General features: G+C 41.1%; 1 protein-coding gene across 1 annotated transcript in view; it reads right to left on the reverse strand.

The window, feature by feature from the left end:
* dnah2 (dynein, axonemal, heavy chain 2) overlaps positions 1-23,575 on the reverse strand; it is a 58,589-nt gene that overhangs the window by 19,361 nt on the left and 15,653 nt on the right. Inside the window, exons 27-56 of the mRNA XM_070929888.1 lie at positions 22,843-22,925; positions 20,764-20,944; positions 19,842-19,980; positions 19,382-19,599; positions 18,528-18,620; positions 18,300-18,425; positions 17,895-18,005; positions 17,438-17,626; positions 16,795-16,898; positions 15,970-16,159; positions 15,298-15,478; positions 14,951-15,078; positions 12,116-12,268; positions 11,574-11,699; positions 9,958-10,176; positions 9,153-9,270; positions 8,318-8,454; positions 7,325-7,462; positions 7,052-7,210; positions 6,667-6,819; positions 6,073-6,164; positions 5,755-5,950; positions 3,794-4,018; positions 3,506-3,610; positions 2,697-2,885; positions 2,321-2,406; positions 1,995-2,125; positions 1,667-1,816; positions 738-905; positions 416-576 (exon numbers count right to left, since the gene is read on the reverse strand). Of these exons, the coding sequence (XP_070785989.1) occupies positions 416-576; positions 738-905; positions 1,667-1,816; positions 1,995-2,125; positions 2,321-2,406; positions 2,697-2,885; positions 3,506-3,610; positions 3,794-4,018; positions 5,755-5,950; positions 6,073-6,164; positions 6,667-6,819; positions 7,052-7,210; positions 7,325-7,462; positions 8,318-8,454; positions 9,153-9,270; positions 9,958-10,176; positions 11,574-11,699; positions 12,116-12,268; positions 14,951-15,078; positions 15,298-15,478; positions 15,970-16,159; positions 16,795-16,898; positions 17,438-17,626; positions 17,895-18,005; positions 18,300-18,425; positions 18,528-18,620; positions 19,382-19,599; positions 19,842-19,980; positions 20,764-20,944; positions 22,843-22,925 (4,449 nt within the window). The remainder of the gene's footprint in view (positions 1-415; positions 577-737; positions 906-1,666; positions 1,817-1,994; positions 2,126-2,320; positions 2,407-2,696; positions 2,886-3,505; positions 3,611-3,793; positions 4,019-5,754; positions 5,951-6,072; positions 6,165-6,666; positions 6,820-7,051; positions 7,211-7,324; positions 7,463-8,317; positions 8,455-9,152; positions 9,271-9,957; positions 10,177-11,573; positions 11,700-12,115; positions 12,269-14,950; positions 15,079-15,297; positions 15,479-15,969; positions 16,160-16,794; positions 16,899-17,437; positions 17,627-17,894; positions 18,006-18,299; positions 18,426-18,527; positions 18,621-19,381; positions 19,600-19,841; positions 19,981-20,763; positions 20,945-22,842; positions 22,926-23,575) is intronic.

Genomic DNA, 23,575 nt, shown 5'->3' on the forward strand with positions numbered 1-23,575 from the left:
CAAACATTCAGAATTTGGATATTTTACCAAGTCGCAAAATCTGGATTGCCATGATAAAATCAATCTTAACTTTACACATAATTCATATTTAGGGCTTAAATATAGATATATATCTAAGAACTAAGAACACTGCAACATGTTAAATGAGCTGCTTTGACCATAAAACCTTGCCTTTGTCCAGCAAAGATGTCACTAATTTGACAAAGTATAACACTTTTGAAGGAACCAATGCATTTCAAGTATGTTCAACCCTCAAACCTTGACTACCTTTGGATTGAAATTGAGTTAATTTATACCACCTGTGTGTTAACTAAAATAAATATGCAAGTATACCAATAGACATGAAAACAGACAGAAAATAGAGTTAGATAGTTGGACAGACAGGAGGCCAAAAATATTTGAAGACAATGCAGACCTCAACAAACTCATCCTGCTTGTAGAGGTTTGGCACCTCTCCAGAGCTGAGGATGTTATTGATGTCCTCAAGGAAGGACTCGTCTACAATCTGGGTGTCATTGAACAGGAAGACTGTGGGCTTGTTGTCCACACCGGTCAAACGGTACAGCCTCTTCATGTCTGAGAGCAAGGACAGAAAAATGACTGTAATGTAGCTGACTGAAGATGGGATGAGAAGAACTGACTCCAGACGACAGGATTACTTCCAGAGTGGATGGCTTTGGATACAGTCATACTTTCCCTTTCTCAAACATCTGTTATTGTAGTGTGTTTGATCTCACCTTCTCTAAACTCCTGTTTGCGGTACTGCTTGGTAACTTCCACCTGGAATACCTGGTACTCACAGATGGAGGCAGCCATCTTAGACAGGCTCTGTCTACCAGAGCCCCCAACACCCACCAGCAGCATGTTGCCCCTGAGCTGACTGATCACCCGAACTGCACGGGTTACTGTGGAGGGAACACAATGATAATACATTTAATCGGAAATCCTTTATTTACAGTATTCTTACAATTGCCCCGTGTGGTTTATACATCTGATTAGAAATATTCAGATACTTAGTCCTCATCATTTCAGCTGCTGCTACACTGCTGGAACATTCTTATTCTGCAAGTGACAAAATCTTCAGCCATGCAGTTTTTTATTTCCACTACCTTTTGATAATGTGCAGTCTGTTCTAATATTGACATAGAGCTTCAAGGAGCCTCTGTGTGCCTGGAAATCCCTGCACACATGTATAAACCAACAATACATAGTGTTGATCCATGTTGTTTCTATAGCAATGTAGTGCTACTGATTTGCAATGGCATGTGGTAAAGTGGCACATTGACAGCAGCGTGTAGAGAGCTGAGTCTGGTGCTGAGAGGCCTTCTCTCTTTCAGCTACAGGGTAGCTTTCAGTTGCGCCTCATGCTGTGTTTTTCAAAGGAGCTTCAAACTGGGCCTGAATCTTGAAACTGGCAAACAGTGAACACAGCAAAGACACATCAGAGTACAGCAGATGAGGACCTCTTATGTTGACTGTGTTAATGTACTGCATTGACTGGACAAAATGGAGTGGAATTGACGCTGTGGGTTGTTCGATGGCCCAGTCTATATATTGACTGGACAAAATGGAGTGTAATTGACGCTGTGGGTTGATGTGTCAGGGGAATTTTCTGCACTGTGTCAGTTTAAATGTGTATGAGAGTGTGTGTTGTGTTCAGACGCACTGTGTTCGATGGCGTCTCGGAAGAGCACCAGGCTCATGGGCACCACGCCCGGTGTCATGTTGTAGTCCTCCAGCTGGGTTTCCATGAACTTCTTGAGGCCCTTCATGTCCAGTAGGTCCTCATACACAGAAGACTCACTCAGGAAATCACCTGACCCACACCCAGAGAAATAAACCCACGTAAACACATTCATATCCTCTAGTGTAGTCTATCAGTTTCATAATGCTTAAACCATAGTCCATTACCAATCCATTAACTTAACTACACTCATTGTTGTGACATTGACATTGCTGTGTGCTTGTATGTGTGTGTACAGTAATAAATGTACCAAATATTGGCAGTTGTTTGTTGGGGCAGATGTTGTGGAACGTGAGGTCAAAGAGTGAGGCCAGTTTGTCCCCCAGCAAAGCAACAAAGGCCTCCATGTCACTGTGATCCACAAGCCGGTCTGAGAAAACCCTGAAATCATCCAGTATATACACAAATGGTATGGTGGCTAATGTAAAATAAAGTAGAAAACCATTCACAACTGATATCCTTGGCTTCAGCTAAGGGATAATCATGCATAATAACATTGCCATAATGAGGCTATGGTAAATATGCTATACGACTGTGAGAAGGTCAAAGATTTGGTGAAAAAATGTCCTTAGTTACCTGAAGCTCTCATGGATCCACAGTCTAGTGATGTTGTTCTTGGTATCATGGAAGTCTGGATGAGCTCTTAGCAGACCCTGAAACACCTAGAAAAATATATTTTAATTTGCAGATTACTTAAGTATTAGAAATAGAAATCTACATAACCTAATAACCCTTGTGTGAAATCGCATAACTAAACTGGTCAAGTTACATAAGCCTTCAGTTCATTTCAAGGAAATTTATGACCATAGCCAGTGATACTGGTTATGTGAGGCTCATTATAGAGTGCTTTCCTAAGTTGAACTCCCTTTGTGAATTTTCTTGAAAACATATCTTAGTACTGTACGTATGTGTGTGCCGTGGGTTTACTCGTAGTGATCTAATAATTGCATACCTTGGAGATATCCCTGAGGTTGAAGAGGTAGTGTATCTTGGCTGGAGTGGGTAGAAAACGAGCTGAAACAGCATAATACAGTTCTAAGGTGGCCTGAGTCAGAATCTCTCCAATGGGCTTCACCTCCTCCTTAAAACCTTGTAGCTTTTGGTTGATCATAGTGCTGTAGATCCGCCTGATCTGGGACTCCTGCGTGCAGAGAGAACAGGTCTGTTCTAGTTTGGTACACTGTGTAAATGATACAGCCATGTCAATAAGATACTGGTCAAGAGAAATAAAAACAGAATAGGAATTTTCTAAAGGGTGTAACAATTCAATTTCATGTTGTCCACTTCACACATTCAAGAGTCAAGGAAACAATAAAGTGTCACATTTTCACAACCCGAATGCAATATGTTTGTTTGTCTGAATGGAGCACAATAGAGATGAAAAACGTCCAGATAACTGAAAAAGACAGAAGAGGTGATCTGGAGAGAGAGTGAACGAGTGGCGAGAGTACAAAGTACAAAAATGCCAAATAATATAAAACAAGACAGAGAAAAACAAAAACAGCATTGCTAAAATGGGTGTGAGTATCTTGAGTCAAAACTACACAATTTATCAATTCTGGGTATTTGTATTGAATTTCTTATTTATCTATGAACATTTTCATTGCATGTTTAATATATTTCAATGCCTCTTTAAGTAAAAATCTATTCATTATTATAATGTTGTCACATTTAGTCCTCAGTGGTAAAGGATAAAAGTCAGACAGGACAGGACAGAACAGGAGAAAGGACAGGAGAGGAAAAATAGGCAGCAGGACTTACATTAGGGAAGGTCATATTGATGAGGTTGAATCGTCTCTGTAAGCGACCAGAGATGTGAGTCCTCCCTCCACCAGGGGGCCCCATGGACGCCAACAAGAACATGTCCTAACAGACAGACACACACACGCACACACAAACAAACAGCAGTTTTACGGCCTCTAAGTAACACACACCTATGAAATGAAATGTATTTGTAAAGCTTGTCTCACAAACTGAAAAAGAATGGTAATTAAGAGGTAATTATGAAGGAGGCAATAAGAAGGCATTCATTAAAATGCCCTTTCTCACCTTGACAAACTTAAGGGTCTGTTTCTGGCGGTCATACCAGAAGCCATAGTCAATCCAGAGGCGCAGCAGTTCCAGTGGTGGCTGGGAGCCAAAGAGGTCATGGGCTGGCATGTTGAGGTCGTCCAGGAAGCACAGCAGGCGCTTCCCACCTGCTGGCACAAACACGCCTTTGGTTCTCTTCTCAATGCGGCTCTCCACAATGGCCTGAATGTTATTAGAGGTGGTCTGGACAGTGACGGAGACACAGAGAGAAAGACAAAAGATACAGAAAAGATAAAATGGTATGTTTCATCATGTACCTTTGAAATGTGGCTATGTTATGAAACAAGCTAAACAATGTGGCAATACTGAGAAAATATATCAAAAAGTTCATTAAAAAATGTGTGAATGTGTGTACAATTATGTATTTGCGTAGGTGATTTCAGCTTATCAAGCAAATTAGACAGTACTGTGGCCTGTTAGCTTGAAACGACGACATCTACTGTATCTGTATAATACACTTCATGTGACTGAGACAAAATAGGGAGGAAAATCTTTACACTTACCCAGTGATACCAAAATCAGTCAATCAGTTTTGCTGGTGTCAAATGTATTGTAGGGTGAACGATGGAATTTAGCAAGTAGATTCATAATAAGACAAACTGTTTTGAGAACTAATGGCATTTTGGACTACTGTTTTACATCTATTCCTCCCCTGAGAATGTTGAAATCCTGCTATGGAGAAGAGAATCAACTTTGCTGGTAATTTTTTTGTTACAAGTTCGTGAAATATTGACACGAAAATGATTTAATGATGATAATGATCAATGTGGCAATAAACTGTCCACTGACAGAAAAAGAGAAAGATGGGGGACAGTCATCCGTGCATAGGCTATTGAACATTATAGATGTTTTATATATGAATATATATATTTTATATATGATTATATATATATATGAATCAATTAATATCGTAGGGAATGGGACAGATGCAGAGGAGAGAGGAGGGAAAAATGGTGGAGAGAGAGCTGCCAGGTTAGAGCCGTGCAGTGGGGGTGATGGTTATGGTGGTGAAAGGTGGGAGGGCGATGAGTGCCTCCATCATCTCTGGCTCTCTAATAGCCCTTCATCACTGCTATCCAGCACTGATGTCTGCCTTGTGGCAACGCAGCACTTCTAGTCTAATTGTAGTGAAGGCCAGATGGAGGCTATTCAAAGCCATGATGTGGTGGGATGGAGGCAGCTGCACTCACACAACACAGAAACATACACAAGCACATGCACACTCAACACCTGCACTCAATCTCTCGACATGACTGCATCTCATGCTGCGAGTGAGGGCGGTTTGTCCAAAATTATATTTAGCTTACAGATGAGATGTATGTGCTAGCCTGTGCATATGGGGGTGAATTTTGTGCATGTGTGTCATCTCTTGAATATACTCTATGACAGCATGTGTGTTGCAGTCTGGTGGACGAACAGGACATTTAATATATAAATCCATATCCTGGTAGTCTCCTCTCTTTAATGAGAGCAAGACAAGGGGTAGGAATGTCTGGCACAGGAGGACAAACCTGGGCTACTCCAATTATAACTTTAAGCTTCATGGAAAGACAAGAGGGCAGACCCACATGCTAATAAAGAGGGACAAAAAAAAAGACCTAATTCAACCACTTACTCCGTCTCTGCTATAAAATACACAAGTTTACTATTCTTTTAACGACACTTACTTACTGTAAGTCCCTATTGCCTATACCTAACTTTAACCCTCATGACTATATGCCTTTATTCTATCTAAACCTAAGTCTAATGCTAATGATATTTCTAACCTATGTGTTAATCACTACTGGGACCTTGAAAAAACGGAGCATCAGCATCTAATGCTTTTGTTTCTAAAGGCAATCTGGTTTTTACAATAACAGAAGAACAAGTATACGTACCTGACATACACAAACACTCACAGACCATGCGAAGGCACCAACCTGTGAAGACATGTTGATGGTGAGGGCAGTCCACTTGTTATCCAAGCCCTGCAGGACGCTCTGGGCCACTGAGGTTTTACCAGTGCCCACTGGCCCGGTGAGCAGCACCGGGTACCGACCCGACACGAGAGCCTTAACCAGGAAGTTGTAGCGAAATGTGTCCATGGTAGGAACCATAATCTTATAGAATGGAGCACTGCAGGAGAGAGCAGAGGGAGACATATTGCTGTATTTTTAGACAAAGTGGATAAAACATTTCACACAAACAGTATATGCATACAACAGCTGTCAGGTACATAAGACCACCGGGTTACTTACTTGGCATTGTAGCGCCAGCCCTTCTGCAGCTTATCTTCAAAAGAAGCCCAATTTTTGTTCTTGGTGTCCACATAGTACTCATAAACCGAGTGCTGAAAGAGTTTACATAAAACGTTCAGAGAATGTTGGTGCCTGCTAAGACAGATTCATTCAGTTTGCTGATGGAAAGTGGGGGTGTACAGTATAATTGTAGAACCATTTGCACATCATATTGATAGTGTAGTGGTTTGTCTTAGGGTACGACAGCACAAAATGTGACTAACTTCCTAAACTCTCATGGTATCAAGCTATGTTTGCAATAAAATCTGTTGTAGCTGAATTTTTGTAGTTGTGGATGCTCAGAAGAAAAGCATCTTTCACCTTGTCTTTCAGTCTAATAAATGCCCCCTAGCTTGCCAAACGCTACTCAAACATAATTAACTCTTGTAGCCTGACCTGTATACGTTTTTGCAAAACATAGATTAGTCACAGCAGTTGCAACCTACAGTATACTTAACACTGGTCAAGCAAGCCACCTAGTGAAGAGAGGGAGTGCCATTTGACTGACTGTGCAGGTCATGAGTGTGTAAACCAATATTATGCTCTTCAGAGGACCTTGATGGGGAAGGTGCCCTCCATCTCCCGTAGGAAGTTGTCCATCTTCTTGCGTCCATCCTCGTCAACACAGGCACAGATGGACCAGATGAGGCTGAAGATGAACCAGAGCTCCACCATCCTACCCAAGTTTTCTGTGTCTGAAGTATTCACCTGGAGAAAGGGAGAGAAAGACAGTTATATTGGTTGTCATACTGGGGATGCTAGATAATGTATGTTTGGGGTGGAGTGGGTTAATTTATGGCTTCATTTCAGTCACACGTCTTAAGTCAGTTACACCAAATGCCACTAAGGATCAACATTTAAGGTGGGTTGGAAAATGGTTATCCATGGGAGGGATTAAAATGTGCAGTGAAGGTTACAGATTGTACTTGACTTGTCATACCCCATTGCTGGATGTGGCCAGGGAGTCATAGAGGCGGCAGAGAGAAGTTACTCCATTAAGCTCAGTGATGGGAATCAGCTCCTTACAGTTGTTCTTCTTAAAGTTCAGTGTGCTCTCTATATATTTCTCAATCAAATGCTTTAAATGGTCCACTTCAGCCTGTGGAGAAATGGGGAAATGGAGAGATCAATAGATGGAGGATCATTCAGGATGGTTTTCTTATGTTCCTCTTATGTATTATTAACTATAACTATGATTATTAGTGCATTGTACCTTGGGTCGCTTGTCCAGCCAGGACTGAACAAAAGGCTTCCAGCCCAGATCAGTATAATCGTTGTAGACCATCCCACAGCGAGACACTGTTGCTGGAGAGGCCATTGCCAGGTTCTCCACTTCAAACAGCAGAGACACCTGTTGTATATATACAGTACAATACATGACTGACTACGATACAGTAACATATGGTAATTAATTGGATTTATCCGGGACCATAAACAACATCATATTACACCAGATTACTGCCATTGTAAAAAGTACATTTCAGTGTTACTATGTTATGTTCTCAGGAGACAGAATGCTGACCTCAATTTCAAAGAGGTAATTAACGTTAAACAACGACTTTTTGATCATGCACATCAATGCTTATTGTCAGTATGTCTAGAGAGGACAATTGTGCTTTTCAGCTCATTAGCTTGTACAGAGCTCCTTGCCACTTTTAATCAAGTAAAGCACACAAACATGTTGGTGATTTGTTGGCTGTCACTTTTCTTATGTGAGCCAGACTAAATGGATCAAGCCACTTGAATGCCCCACTCCCTCTCAGTTTTAAGCTATTAATCTTACCCTCTCATTTATTTCCTTCGGGGAACGTTTATTTGCGGCCCAGAACTGAAGACATTGTAGTCATTGCATATTCACTGCTTTCCATTTGGAAACTGGTGAAAATTGGCAATGCCATGTTCCCTCTTGTTCCCTACGTGTTCACCATAAAACCACTGTAATACTTAACACCATGCGTACATGTTTCTACATTAAAAAGTCTTTTTAATGGAAGACATTTTGAGATATAATAGTAGGAAAAGCACAGGTTAAAATAATAAAATTATTGATGCCTGATTTAATTTTAGCTGCTTCAGATTCAGGCTTCCGGTATTGGCTCACTGTCACACTGTCATGGCTTACTGAGACACGAATAGAATGAAGCCATCGTGAACTATGAAAAGTCAAAATGTCTGCTGTGTAAAATGCCCATGAGTCTGTTCTCACCTGTTCAGGCATGGAGATTCTCTCTCCATTGATAAGTGTGAGCACCTTGTTGTCGTCCATAACCGAGTTCATACTCTCTATCCACAGTGTGTCAACAGGCCCGTCAAACACAATCCACTTCTCATCTGGTTTCTCATCTAAAGAATGGAGAGGAGGTACAGAGGAGGTGTGTTTACTGCATGGCAAAGTAATGCTGTGTACAAACATTTTGGAACTACAGTGTTGTGTGCTGGATCAAATGAAACTATTTTCCCAGTAGCTGTACTACAACAGCCAAAAAGCCTGGCGAGGTCACAATTTAGTCAGAATATAAAAAGAGCCTTACAATTGTGGGCAAAAGAGGCCTGAGGGGCTAGTGCCATCACGACAAGTGAAATCCCATATCTGTTTGTAATTCAGTAAACCTTGGGTAAGAAGGATTCATTCACAGCACAGCAACATATAGCTTCCCTGTACTCCATGATGTCAGCTTCCCAAAGCAGCAGCATGCATAGTATTTTTATAGTTTTTTATGATAACAATTTTAGATGTACTGTCTGAAGTAACTGCTTACTAAGTGAAAGGCTGTAGTCCGGGCATAGTAAGAAGACAAAGAAGTTTTGTTCCATATTAAGATGCTCTTTTCACACTACACGTTTACCTTTTCATTATTACCTCTTTTTTTAAATAAAGCTTGTACACAAATGAATGCTCTATGAGATGTGATTCAGTTGAGCTGGAGTTTAGAAATGGGAATGGGGTACGGCCAGAGGAAGAATCACCAGTCCCTAGTGTGTGTTCACTTATATATACAACATGTAGTATGAACAGCAATGTGTGTTTTTAGTGTCAGCACCTGCGCAGGCTGATCTCATGAGGGAAGACAGCACTCCGTCAGTCCACTCATTGGTGGAGAGGTCATTTTCTCCATACAGCTCTCCCAGACTCATCGCCTTGGGGTTCAGAGGATACTCCTGTTGTGCCGCAAGGAACGAGGCATGAAAGGGAAGATAATAAAAAGATGACAAAAAGCACATTATAATGGATCATAGGTCATAATTACTGGAGGCTGTTTGTCAGCTACAAAGCTTAAAATGATGAGAACACATGAGAACAGTAGCTTGCGTGCATGCATCTTGTCCGTATGTGTGTGTGTGTGTATCTCTTTGTCAGTGCATGTGTTTGCATGAACATGTAGGTGGGACAAAATCAAGAATAGAAGGTACAGTATCTCAGTGGAGACAGGCTATAGAGAGGAACAGAGGGACAGATAATGAGAAACAGGCAGAGGTGAGATTGGCACGAGGAGAGACACCAGAAATAGACATGCAAAGAGCACTGAGGGAAAAGAGAGAGCAAGTGGTAAAAACAGAGACAAATAAGTAGGAAGAAAGCGAGATGAAAAGGAATAAGTAAGGACAGAGAGGGCAGTAAGAGGGAAACATGACTATGATTCTGACTGTTTTTTTTAAATGAAATGGTGCTGGATGAAAACAGAAACTATGTTTGGCTCTGGGTGCAAATACAAAGAAGTAAATAGAAAAAAAAGATGGAAAGGCAGACAGTAGGGCGGTTGCAATTTGGTGGCAAGTGCACCTAAATAAGAGCAGCAGTATTAGCCAATAAATTATTACAGTTTATTCTAGTCTATCGACACCCACCTGGACCAGCTGGAAGCCAGGCACTCCCTTGTGGTGCAGGGCAGTGAGGGCCCTCTGCAGGGTCGTCCAGGTAACACTCTTGGCGCTGCCTGTCTTGCCCACCAGCATGGAGGAGTGTCGAGAGTTTTTGGTCTCATAAAGTTGGATGACTTTGGTCATAGTAAAAGGAGTCACCTGCAAACCGCTCTGACGAAGCTCCACCTCTATAGCCTCCTTCAACTGCAACAAAGTGACAGCAAATATAGTCAGATAGTCAGTGATGGTGATACCCTGTGTGATACTGTAAAGATACAGAAACTTATAATATACTGACCACGATGTACCAGGGTTAAGTTGTGTTGGTCAAGTTTTCTTATTTGATCAACACACAAAGAAATTGAACAGATGATCTGTTCTCTAATCATAAACACCCCCACACTGCAAGATTAGAAAATAATGGCGCATCAAATTCTACTGAGATTATCTTGTCTGTACCTTTAGTTTTCTCTTGCACACATCGACAAAGACAAACAGCCTAAGATATTCTTGCCACATTTCCACTTTTATTTCAGTTGTCCATCTAACCCATAGGCTACACAAAATCTAGCTCCTTTCACTGGCGATTGTAGATACTCTCAGAAAGCATTAGTGTTACTGTCCAGAAGTTCAATAATAACTTTCAGACACAAAAACACTGACAAATTGAAATAGATTGTTGAGATTCTACAAATGTTATGAGAGGAGGCTGCAGGCAAGCAAACCAAAAACAGTGGAGAAGGTAATGATGAAAGGTAAGAAGGATAGAGTAACAAATATCTGTATTTGTTAAAAGAGATGCCGACTGAGGTACAAAAGTGACCGTAGATATAGACAGGCTGATGACGGACAGTGAGCCAGACAAACAGACAGGAGGAGTTGAACCATACAGCAGCAAGGGATGAACCCCTCCCAGAGCCTCCACACAGAGTGGAAAGATGTCTCCGCTCGACATGGAAATGGGTAACCAGTGGAGTCAGTCAGAGCAGATGGCTGAGAATCCATTAGCTACTAATGGAGGAGTCTCCCAGCCAAACTAATGAAACCCTCGTGACTACACCGCATGTACTCCCGCCCAGCCAATGGACTGCACCGGGATGCACAAACAGGAGAACACACATTCACAGACACATGGCAAATATGCATGCAAACACAGACACAGACGCATAGGAAAGGGCAGAGAAAGCATTTGAGGCACAAACCTTAGACCCTAAAGACTAAAAATACATAAAATATGTGTAGCAAGACAGTATCATATCCATCTTCTTTCCAAATGACCGTAATCTGTAGTAGGCCACAGAGTTGTTGTCTAAATGTTGTCCAACCTTGCTGGGCATTCCGGTTTCGATATTGGTAAGAGCTGTTTATGCATATACTGGTGCTACAATGAATATCAAGAGCAGCTGACCGTTCTTAGGACAACCTCTGAGGCAAATGAACTACAGTTGAACTAAACTTCTTTCTGCATCTACTTTCACAGATAGGAAATAAATGTTTTGGTATTTGGGGATCAAAGAAGAAGGAACACTGTCATACATTCAGTGCAAACATTACAAAACCCTGGCCCTCTGCAGGAATGCTGATCTGGACTATTGACTTACCTGGCCGTAGTCTATAATGGGTGTTTCCACAGCAGGGAACAAGTCCTGGGTGATCCCATTGAACAGTGGCACGTCAGTCGAGGTCAGCTTAGCGATGTTCATATCCTTCATAGCCATTAGCAGGATCTGAGGACAGAAATACAAAGGCAGGTTCACTCACAAATACACTTCCTATTGAAGAGTTTAGTTCATTTGAAAGGGACAGTTAAATGTAAAGGTGTTGGTTTGGTTCTCCTATGATTTGACATCGTAGTTAGACAGGACGCGAGCGGGAGACAACAGCTCCCTCTTTGGGAGATTCCCACTAAATCATGTGACTCTGTAGTCTGACTAACTCAGACTGCTGAAGCCTCACACTAGCGTCATATAAACCTTTGAATACTTTAGGATTTTGAATAAATGTTCATATGGACACCTGACTGATATAATGAGCCCTTAGCAAGTCCTCAAACCTATTTTGTGTGTGTGAGAAAGTGAGATAAATAGAGAGAGAGAGAGAGAGAGAGAGAGAGAGAGAGAGAGAGAGAGAGAGAGAGACCTACTTCTTCATCAGGAACGTTGGGGCAAGAGCGGCGCTTCTTTCCGGCATAGCGAAGCAAGGAGGTGAGAGCGCGCAGGCCAAAATCATAGTGGTCCTGTTTAGACAGCTGCTGCACTGCCAGGGAGTACAGGGTGAACACTTTCTTAGCCAGGAGCTATGAGGACAAAGACAGAGACAGAGATGGAGTGACATAGAGTAACATAAAGACAGAGACAGAAAAGGAAGAGACCAAGAAGAAGGACAGAGGGAGAGGGGTGAAAGTCAGCTTCAATAGGATTCAAATTTGCAATGTAAAAACCAGAGATGAGCCAGGGTGATTTAGCAGGGCAGTGTGCCAGTAAAGCATGTCACTGAGCATAAATCCATCACTTCCCATTCCCTGCCTCTGTGGACATCAAAGACTCAAATCATACATCCGTTCACCCATACAGCATAGGGTGTAACACAGTGTATGAACGTCTACTGAAGTAGTCCCAACCTGCTGTAGCTTTTTTTGGGCAGGTTTAGTGTCTATGTGTGTGTATCTACTGTACAGCATCTGAACATTCATAGAGGAATATTCACAGCTAATGGCCGTTATAATACTTTAGTTGACGTTGTTTTGAACATTACTTATTTCTCTATATATTATATACTTTTTGCAATTTCAACAATTTAAAATTCATCTACCCTTCATTAACATTATTAAGTTATGAACCATTTCAAATATTTTCCCTACATATTAAATCTACAACTTCAGAAAGCAACTGCAGTGGGCAAAATCCATAGTCCCAGAGTAAACATTAAAAGTCTACTAAGTGCATGTTTTATGCATTGCTCTTTCAAAATACAGAAAATCAAAAAGAGGAGACAAAAGGGGTTAGATTCAGAGCTTAACAAATTTTACTAACTTGGAACCAACAATGTTGTGGTTCTTCATGTATTTGCAATCCTTTTATTGCATAATTCTTGTAGCATTCTAATGTATGCTGGTGTCTTTTATGTATATATATCTGTCCATCTTCAAAAGCATTGCAAATACACAGCAACATTGGGTACTGAGAGGCTGTGTTGTTTCAGTCTTAATCCCCTTGCACCGCTGCTTGGTTAACACTTCTAATTCTCTTTCTGGCACATAATTATGGGATTCAGCATGGCAAGGAAACCACTGAGCCTAGTATGTGTGTGTAAGTGTCTGTCAGTGTTGGCAGCAGTGTTGGATTTTGCTGAAGTAGAAGCATGTTCATGTTCAAGTGCAAGACAGCGTTAGGATCTTCTTAAACACGCGCAGGTTAAAAGCACACACACCATTATCACTGAGTCTGTAGCAAGCAAATGCTGCTTGCACACTAACGCGCACCAACTCTGCCACCCCCTCACAATAAACACACATATATAGTGGAGTGAAGCTGCAAGAGCTCCCTTGTGAGTCAGCAGTAATTCAGCTCCAGATCTGGTCACCACCCACCACTGATCAATGTTCAGCTGAGGCTCCAGATACTCACATTTTCCAACAAGATCACTTTAAATGGCACATACAGTACAATAAAAAATCTCTAGGTTTGTAACTTTGACATGAAAAGGCAAGATTCTTTTTATGGGTTTTTTTTGCCTTTAATTGACAGAGAGATAGAGGGGGTGACATGCAGAAAAGGGCCCCAGGCCGGAACCGAACCCAGGGCCGCTGCAGCAAGGATTCAGCGTTTATACATGGGACACCTGTTCCACCAAGTGAGCTACAGGGCACCCCAAGCAGGGTATTTCTAATTGAATCCATCCGATTGATTGGATGATATTGCATCTCTATCAGTGCAGAAGAACTCAGTCTCATCTGCTGATTGCCTGAGCTCTTCACATAAAGGAAGCGAGAATGTTTCATTAAAGCTGCGACAATTCAACAAGATATACTTTAGAAATCAGTGTGTATTCAGAGCTGTGTACAGGGTAAAAATAGCACCCACACGGAATTTATAAATGGATACATCCACTATACAGACAAGTCCTTGTTACTGAGAAGTGAGAGAGTTGAAGTGAGGTTTCCCTATAGTTACATAGAGTAATACAACATCTCCATGTTCCTGAATAAATTGCAACTCTACAACTAGCAGACCAATCCTGACTACAGAAGTCAGTGACTGCGTTTACATGCGCACTCATCCTGTCCTGGTTTTGATCACATTTGGGATATGGCGTTTACATGGATCATATGAAACCTGGTTATTCATATACCTGTATACATGATCATATCAGTATCTGGGTTTCTGATCTGTGTGTAGTTGTGTCTTTATTTCAGCCACTATGTTCTGTACCAACCAAGAGTGTCCAGAACCCTAGAGAAGGTGTTTACATACCACAGTGTCCTGGTTTCTATCAAAGTACTCCAGGTAATATATCCAGGTTTCTCAAAAACGAGATAAGGCCTTATCCAGATTTCTGAAACCAGAATAGGATGTTTACATGCTCAACACATTACCGAGATACACCAAAAGTCCAATCACAACCAGGATACTTGTGAACGCACTCTGCTGTTCAGGGTTTTGCACAGCATCACCATAACACTACACTTGTGTTTCTCAAACAACTTCAAAAGCACTTACAGATGAATAGAACGCAATAAAACATTTTAGCAAGCAACAAACACACCGTACCTAGATCAACAATTCAGTTTATTTAAAAGATGATAATTCTGTATCACCTGTAGCTGAAAATGTCTACTGTCTTCAACTTAGAACACTCTCAAGTCTTTACCCCAACACTAAGACGAAACTTACTGCTGTTTTTTTGTTTCATCTGTTCCATTTCATTCTTTTTTTCCCCCAGCACACTACCAGTATAACATTTCATTGAGTGGTAGTACCTTGCAGTTGTTGAAGCCCTCTCCAAACAAAATGATCTCAGCGATTAGAGTAGAGTCTGGCACCACCATGGAGATAGGTCTGAACATGGACTTGAGGTTGTCTGGAAGCTCAGTACGACCAGCGTAACCTAAGAAAAATACAAATGGAGAGAAAAGATAATAATTACAAACACTGAAAGAGCCAATTATAACAATATATTTCACAAATATCTCAAACTATTTCCGCATCATAATCCACTTTTCTTATGTCTAATCACATGCTTCGTATGATTCAAATGTTAATATTTCCACCTACATATGGTGACATAAAATGCAGTGTATGCATTTGCACCTTTGTGTTGACCTACCAGGATTCATGGTGATAAAGATGCCACATGACCAGATCAGACGTATGTGCTGTCCGTCAAAATGGAACTTGGATAGTCCAGCTGAGAGGGCGGACAGGATGGAGAGGATCTGCTGGGCCACTACCGACAACACCTCGATGTTGATACGGTTGAACTCGTCGAAGCACCCCCATGCTCCTGTCTGTTCAGGGTGGACACAATGAAATACATGCAAATTTGAAAGTTAAATCACGCAAGAAAAATCCACTCCAGCGAAAAAAGACATGCGATTTTAGACCAAATGTTTTGTATAGCTTATTTTTTCCCGAGCTGAATCACTAATCATTTTACCATGTCTTTAACACAGGCTTGTTGACTATCCTTAAAATGTGCACACACGTCAATCAACACACACAAATAGAGAGAGGAGGCAACCCACTACTTACTAACCCAGAAAAGGTTTCAGTCTAAATGAAGTGTTTTTGACCTTGGCTAGCATGAGAGCAGTGTTTGAATAACAACAAATATCATCCGTAACATACACACACCCAACTCATGTGTCTGGATATAATGTTGTCTCTCAAAGGTATGAAAACTACTATTGTGCCTCTTGTTATTTAGGTTGACATCATCATAATTATTATGATTTTATTTATAGTCGTCATCATCATCATCATCATCCTAATCCCATACCTGTGCCAGGCCAGAATACATGCGTCCCATGGATTTGTAGTCCAGTCCTTCAGAGCAGTTGACTACAATAACATACATGCCGAGAGCTTTGCCTAAGTCCTTGACTGTCTCCGTCTTCCCAGTACCAGCTGGGCCTTTAGGAGAGCCCCCCCGATGGAGATGGAGCGCCGTGGTCAGGGTCATGTAACACCTGGACAGAGTCAAACATTGACATTTAATCATACAGAGAATCTGTATAGAAAGATATATTCACTATATGCATACACATATGATCAGAATATCTTTGGTATTAAAGCAATATTAAACAAATTACATAAACATATACTATAACTTTGAAAAACAATGGACTTGGATGTAATATCCGTCCAAAACAGAAATACAGTACGTTTGTTAGCTTTGTATGCCGTACCTTAAAAATGGGTTCCAATGTGAACTTATATAATAAGACATACAACATACAATAACATAGTTTTATACATTGCAGTCACTATTCAACCCAGTGCGATAACCATCAACACAATAACTGGCACTAATCATTTTATCCGTAAATATACGAAGAGCCAAGGTGTAACCTAGTGATTATACTAGCGTAACAATGCTAATGGTAGCTTCTGTCTGCTCTGATGTATTTTATTTTACATTTAATTACACAAGATACTGACACAGTGAAAATCTGTCCTCAGTATGCAGGAAGGGGGGGGGGGGGATATAAAAATACACAAAATTGGATTAATTACTAATTAATTAGTAATTAGTGACAGATTGATTGATGTGTTGAAGCATTTGTTGGTTGGAGCACTTGCTGACTGAATGATTGATTGCGACCTGTCAGTAAGTGGAGTGATGACGAGACGTCCAGAGTTGCCCAGGTACTCGTAGCCATACTTAAAACGTGTGTTGGTCTGTCGGATAATGCAATCATTCACATCCTATAGAGAGAACAAACAAAACAGGAAATAAAGACGTTTATTGGATGTTTTCTTGGTCTCGTTCCACCTCATCTCAGCAAAATTGATCTATCGCTGCCATTAGACAGGTCAGCAAACTGAGTGGTGGAGAGTGAGAAGTACTGATAATGTGGACAAAATGTGGAACAGAGAAGAGAGGGTATATGTACTGCAGAAGTCTTGTAAAGTGTTCCTTTAACTGCCACAAACTAGAGAATAACTAAAAGCTATTTATCTATAACCATTTGTTCTATCACAGATTTGCTCTCAGCTTTTTAACTTAGAGTAAATTTAATTCTGTGATGGGAATGCTCTCATGGAGAGGATAAGATGTATTAAGGTGTATTTCCTCTGCCGGGATCCCTGCCCTCATCATACAAACCACATGGAAACAGCCACGAAAGAAATGTTACTGAAATTGTGGCTTGATGAAACTTATCTTATGTGCTCTTCTTTTTTCCAAACTGTCCCTTCTCCATACTGTGTCCTGTCTGTTGTTACTTGCCTCTCTCAGAGCATACCTTTTCCCAGTATAGTCGCAGCTGGGAGAGCCACTCAAAGGCATTGATGTCATTGCAGCCTGCCTTGGCCAGCTTATCTATGACATCCCGAGCATGAACCTCCACTGTGACCAGCGCTACAATCTTCAGACGTAGGACTTTGGACAGGTTGCCACGGATGGCCTCTGAATAGCTGTGAAGCATGGAGACCTGAGAAACAAAGACAGTTATAGAAAATGCTCAGGTGTTTATTAGAAGCCTGTTAATATATTGAAATACATACAATTCTAACCCTATCAGACACAGATGACACTAGACACATTCTACAGGCTTAGAATCATCATGCTGAGTACAGAGCGTTCAGCTTGCTGTATGGAGACATACTGATGTGTTAACAAATCATCAAATGAGTACACAAAAATATTTTAAAAAATTAGTTCCAGAAAAGTTTTGTTAAGTGACAAAACGTCAATCAAACCTGTTTCTTCTTCATGGACTTAAGTGAGGACTTGTCAGCTCTCTCCTTGCTGGTAATGAGAGATTTAGTGACATCAGTGGTCCACTGGATCTGACTGGCTGTGATCAGCATCTAAAACGAAAAGAATACACATTCAAGATATAACTGAATCCTTGAGTTTAAAGAACATAGTAACTTCGTTTTAATTGTATTTCAACATCAAGATACTACTGTTTCCACTCCACAAACAGGAGGAGATTCTATGAATTTGATGTTAGGGAATATACAGCTTGTGTTCCTTAAAGCAAGATATTAACACAACAACCCAATGACATGGACTGAGTAAAAACCCAGTGAAATTGAAAAGGGTCGTTTTGAGTCAGCAGGATGGGCAATCAAAGAAAGGAAAGCCAAAGACAACTGTACCTGTCCTGGCCAATCTCTGACCCATTTGTCTCTCTGTCCCGTCATCCTCTTCAGTGCTACAAGGCAGTCGTTCAGACAGTTCTTTAGTGTACTACGCATGGTCTTCTCCACATCACACAGCCAAACCTACATACACACAAAACAAAACCAATGCTATCATGACTACACTCATTTATCAACATAACACCCATATCAACATGATCATGGTCATAATCATCACTGCTGTACCTCCACAGGTCTGTCCAGTTGCACTGGCTGGATGAATGGAATAAGCTCCCCATCAGCAGAAGACATCTCGACAGCGTCTGGCTTACCGCCGACCTATAGAAGACATACATACACAGTGGCAGCTTTCTGTATGTACTGGTCCATCCCAGTCTGATTCTGTATAATCTGAAAACAGTGTTTTGAGCCCAGTTCAACCTGAACATTTGACTTTTTAAGTAGTTTTCTGAACCAAGGCAATAAATGTAGCAAAATGTAACCCAATCAATGTAGCCTCCAGCTATTTTTGCAGATAAACGCTACCATCTAAGATGTTTCAGTCACTTAGCACAAGGTTCAGTTTGAAAAGATGTTTCCACAGCACATAAGGTGGTTTCATAAGCGTAAAGCAGGTCTGGTGTACCAGTGGATTGCACACCTTATTATGTCTTGTTTGAGGACTCTGAAAGATTAAAATGGGATGTAACAAATGAACCTGCATTGAAAAAAAGAAACATCTCATCTTCGTATCTGGCCTGATACCTACTTTGAAAGCATTTTTTATTTATATTACCTACTAACGCACAGGGCACACTTAGCCCACAGTAAGAATACATTCACACTATTAAAGCATTTCAAATATGCTTGACAACTGAAAAAAATGAAATAAACAAAGAAAATATAGCCTGCATAATAGCTTTTCTATATTTTGTGTCCCATTATACCCATAAAGTAAAACTTCAGGTACAGAAACACCAGTCATGTAAATGTATCATGTTTAGTAATCTAATCTTGACTAAATGACCTGAAATAACTCTCAGTAGTAGTGTAGCACTGGCCTCTGAGTGTATGTGTGCCTGTGATTGATTTTTCCCTGCCTTTTCAATGCGCAGGCTCTTGATGTTGTCGAAACACTTCTTCAGGTGGGGTTGCATGGCTTGTGGGTTCTGTGACTGCCCCAGAATCTCCAGCACATCATCATTGGACAGGAAGTAGAATCGTGGGAAGATCTGTCTCTTGGTCTCCAGGTACATGTCCAGGGCCTTCTGGATCTCCTCCAGCTTGGCACTCATCTCTGACAGCTTCGCCGGCAAGCCTGAAAGACAGAGCAGAGAGGCTGATTGAAGACTTTACTAAATTCTGAATATTGTTTTTATTCATTTATATAAATAATGTATATTTAATTATAATTCATGAATAAAAAGTCACTTGGTGCTGATGTTATCATCATAGGTTTGTTTCTTATCACACTAAAATTCTGTTCTTTAACGTGCGACTCCATGTATGGTTTTGTTAACAGCATGATTTTTTAAAGAAACATGAAGTAGGTTATCATACCGGGGTGGTGTGTTCCCTGCAAGGCGTTGTTATCCTTGTGGAGTCGGCCCATGATGGTCTTCCAGCTAAAACTAACGTCTTCAAACTCTTTGCACTCACGAGGCAGCTGCTCCCTGATGTCCTTTCCTTGGAAAATGTTCTAGAGGGGTAAAAAAATAAAAATGGAGAGTGACAGAGAAAGATGGTAGCAAAAAGAGGTCAACTGTATAAGAGGTGGAAAAAAGGAGGTGATGGTGTATTAAAATTGATAACAGTAAGAAAGCAGAGGTGAGAAAACCAACACCAGAGAGAGACAGACATCAATTTAGTAGGACTGCACTCAAACTTAATGACACTTTAATCAATGTATGAACTTTTCAGCCAGATGCCCCAAGTTCATAACGGCATGTCTACACAGGACGCGTTCCAGACGTACTTTTCAGTCGTCTGTCTCGTGCACGTCTGACAGAACAGATCTATTTTAATCAATCTAGTCGTCTACACAGGCCGCGGAGCACTTCCTCTGTTTTATGTGTGTAACTACAGTAATTGTGTATTGGGCTCTGAGTGCTGCCAAATGCGAGTGACCTTCACTCAATACTGTTGAGCTGCTGCTGGTCTGCTAGCGTGCTGCTCACGCTATGCCTCCTGTGTAGACGTGGTGTAACACTGAAAAGCAACAATGATGCCAACAGGGGGTAACACACTGTGTGATAATTGTGCTCCAATAGAATTTACTGTATATTGTGCCAGAATCCAACAATTAATCATCACGTCTACTGAAATAAACTCAAACTGTCCAAAACAGATAATAAATGTGCACTCCATGAAATGATGAATCATCACAGACAATAATGAAGAGCCAACCATAAAGCAATGAATATCCATCTATAATAATGAATCCTATGACTTAGTACAGTATATGAGTGAGTGTTTCCTGTACCTCCAGGTAAATCCACTGACGTTGCACAGTGAGGATCATCTCAATGACTTCCAGCACCTGGGACAGCTGGCGTTCCCAGCAATCCACCTCGCGCTCAAAGGCTTTGACAAACCGAGAAGCCTTCATCGTGGACAGAATAACCTGATTGTCCTCCAGGGCCTGGAAAACCTCCTCTGTGCCCCTGGGAGAGAGAGGAAGGGGAAATTAAACATGACTGCTGATGATTGCTTATAATGGACTCCAATAGTGACACATCTTCACAGTTGAAAAAGTCAGTAAAGCATACAGTGAAGTTACCAGTTTATCAGGTAAGCCTGTACATTTTATTGTAATCCAATGTAGTTGCATAATTTCTGCAATAAATCCCATTTTTGTGAGGATTATTATGTTCTATTAGGTTTTAATTCACCTGGCAGTTTTTGAGGCTTTAGTTATTGTTACATATTTTGACTGCATAATATCGGGAGGTATTTGACAACACAATTGCACTGTACAAGAAGGGCCAGAGCAGACTCTATCTGCTCAGGAGACTCAGGTCTTTTGGAGTGCAGGGGGCACTCTTGAAGACCTTCTTTGACTCGGTGGTGGCATCAGCCATCTTTTATGGAGTGGTCTGCTGGGGCAGCAGCATCTCAGCTGCTGACAAACAACTGGAACAAACTGGACAGAGTGATTAAGAAGGCCAGCTCTGTTCTGGGATGCCCCCTAGACTCAGTGGAAGTGGTGGGAGAAAGGCGGATGATGGCTAAGCTATCATCTCTGAGGGAGAACAGGTCCCACCCCATACAGGACACTCTGGCAGCACTAGGCAGCTCCTTCAGTGACAGGCAGCTTCACCCACAGTGTGTGAAGGAGAGGTACCGCAGTTCTTTCCTCCCGGCTGCTGTCAGGCTCTACAATCAGCACTGCTCCCGATAGACCACGCACACCGAAATGGACAATCCACATATTTCTGAATATATAACGAATGGTTCAATATCTACATCTCTCTATGTGCAATACAGTATAATTCCCTTACCTTTATTTCTTTCGTTCTGTGAATTTGTAAATTTGTAAATTATAGTTGTTATTTAGTTTTAGTAGCTTTTTTACAACAGTCTTTATTGTTTTTATTTATTATATCTTGATTTTCTACTTATGTCTCTTGTTACTGCAATACCCTGTATGCTGCTGTAAGAATGCAAATTTCCCCGCTGAGGGATTAATAAAGGATTATCTTATCTTATTTTGTCTTATTTGTAATATTCACTCCCCCTTGAAAACATGATGGGAGGCTATTTATTAGATGTTTCAGCGCTGTTGTTGCATGACTGTGCTGGCCTACTTTGTATCAGCCATAGTCTGAGTAGGCCCAATTCATGGAAAAAAAATCTGGTGTGCTCACCCACAAGATTGCTGGATACATTTCTCATGTGACCTCAGCCATATACGCCAGCCAATATGGTTATTTATATTTCGTTTTCTGACATTCGTATTCTGTGTATTGTTAAGCTCTTTTTCATTTGTGGTTAATTTCTCAAAATAATTTATTTGTTTATTATGTGTTTTCTGTACCTTTCACTCATTCTCTCTATGTCTCTCTCCCTCCCTGCCTCTCTCCATCATGTTTACTGTGGGCCAGTGGCTGGCTGTAGCCTTCCCTCCTCTGTCAAATCAGTGGTAATGGCTCGGGTGGCTAATTAGACTGGGCCTGAGGACTGACTATATTCACTTTTATATGCAGCAAACGGCATGGGCATTCCTGCTTTCCCCAGCCAGGCTGTCACTTGCTTAACTCTGTTCTGCTCACTGCTCACGACAAACAAACACACTCATTCCCTTTTTCTAACTTCTTCAACAAGGCTGTTAAAAGACAAATCATTCTAGCATCAATGCCATATATGCTTTCTACAATACATTACATTTATCTATATACAAACAAAGCCAGATTGAGACGTCACCGGATGGCAGTATTGAGCTGTATTGAGCTGTGGGATCCAACGATGCAGGTAAATAAGACATAATGAAGACACAAACCTATGAATACGTTGGAGTGAGTTTCAGCCTGGGTTACTATACAGTTATAACTCGCTTTCTCACCTCAGCCTGTAGTGGCCTTCATCTTTGTAAGGTTCTATTTCCAGGAATGTTTCCTCCCATGTCTTGGTAATGTCCTCCAGACCCTTAAATATCAAACACAAAGAGTAAGGTTGACAGACAGAACACACCACTGAAAGGTGGCAAAATGAGGGGGCAACGTTTCTATTATTTGTCTTTTCCACAAGCTTACATTGTCATCTTCTACTGCTTGCTCTCTACACAACAAGACTTGTCTTTGCCTGATCTTTTGTGCTCTTATGCTTCTTTTCATGTTATTCTACATTTTCTGTTTTCATTCATGGGCGTTTGTATAAGAACTAATACAGTATATACAATATACTGTATTTACAAACATGTCTGTAAAATGATAGTTTTATATCAAAAGTCATTTTCCAATAGGCACGGCCAGACACCACTTATTTTTGTGAAACCTTGTCGAGTATTCAACTGAAGAATCTGACCCACCACATGGGTCACCTTTCAGGCTCTCCTTCACTCACAGAATGTGCTTAGAATGCATTCAGTTTCTAATTGCACAATAACCTGCTGTTTAGTAAATTGGCTGCTAATCACATGCAGATTGCAAGTGCAAATTGAATGAAAGGCACAAAATACATTTGCACTGTGCTTCCATGTGCATTCATCTGGTCCTAAAGCTGCCCTGATGTAACCTCTGTGAGTGCTGAGGTGCATGGTAAGGAAGTATGTAGGGGCTAGGGGCAGGATTGATGCT

The sequence above is a fragment of the Enoplosus armatus genome, chromosome 23 (assembly GCF_043641665.1).
Source record: "Enoplosus armatus isolate fEnoArm2 chromosome 23, fEnoArm2.hap1, whole genome shotgun sequence".
In the NCBI taxonomy this organism is placed as follows: domain Eukaryota; kingdom Metazoa; phylum Chordata; class Actinopteri; order Centrarchiformes; family Enoplosidae; genus Enoplosus; species Enoplosus armatus.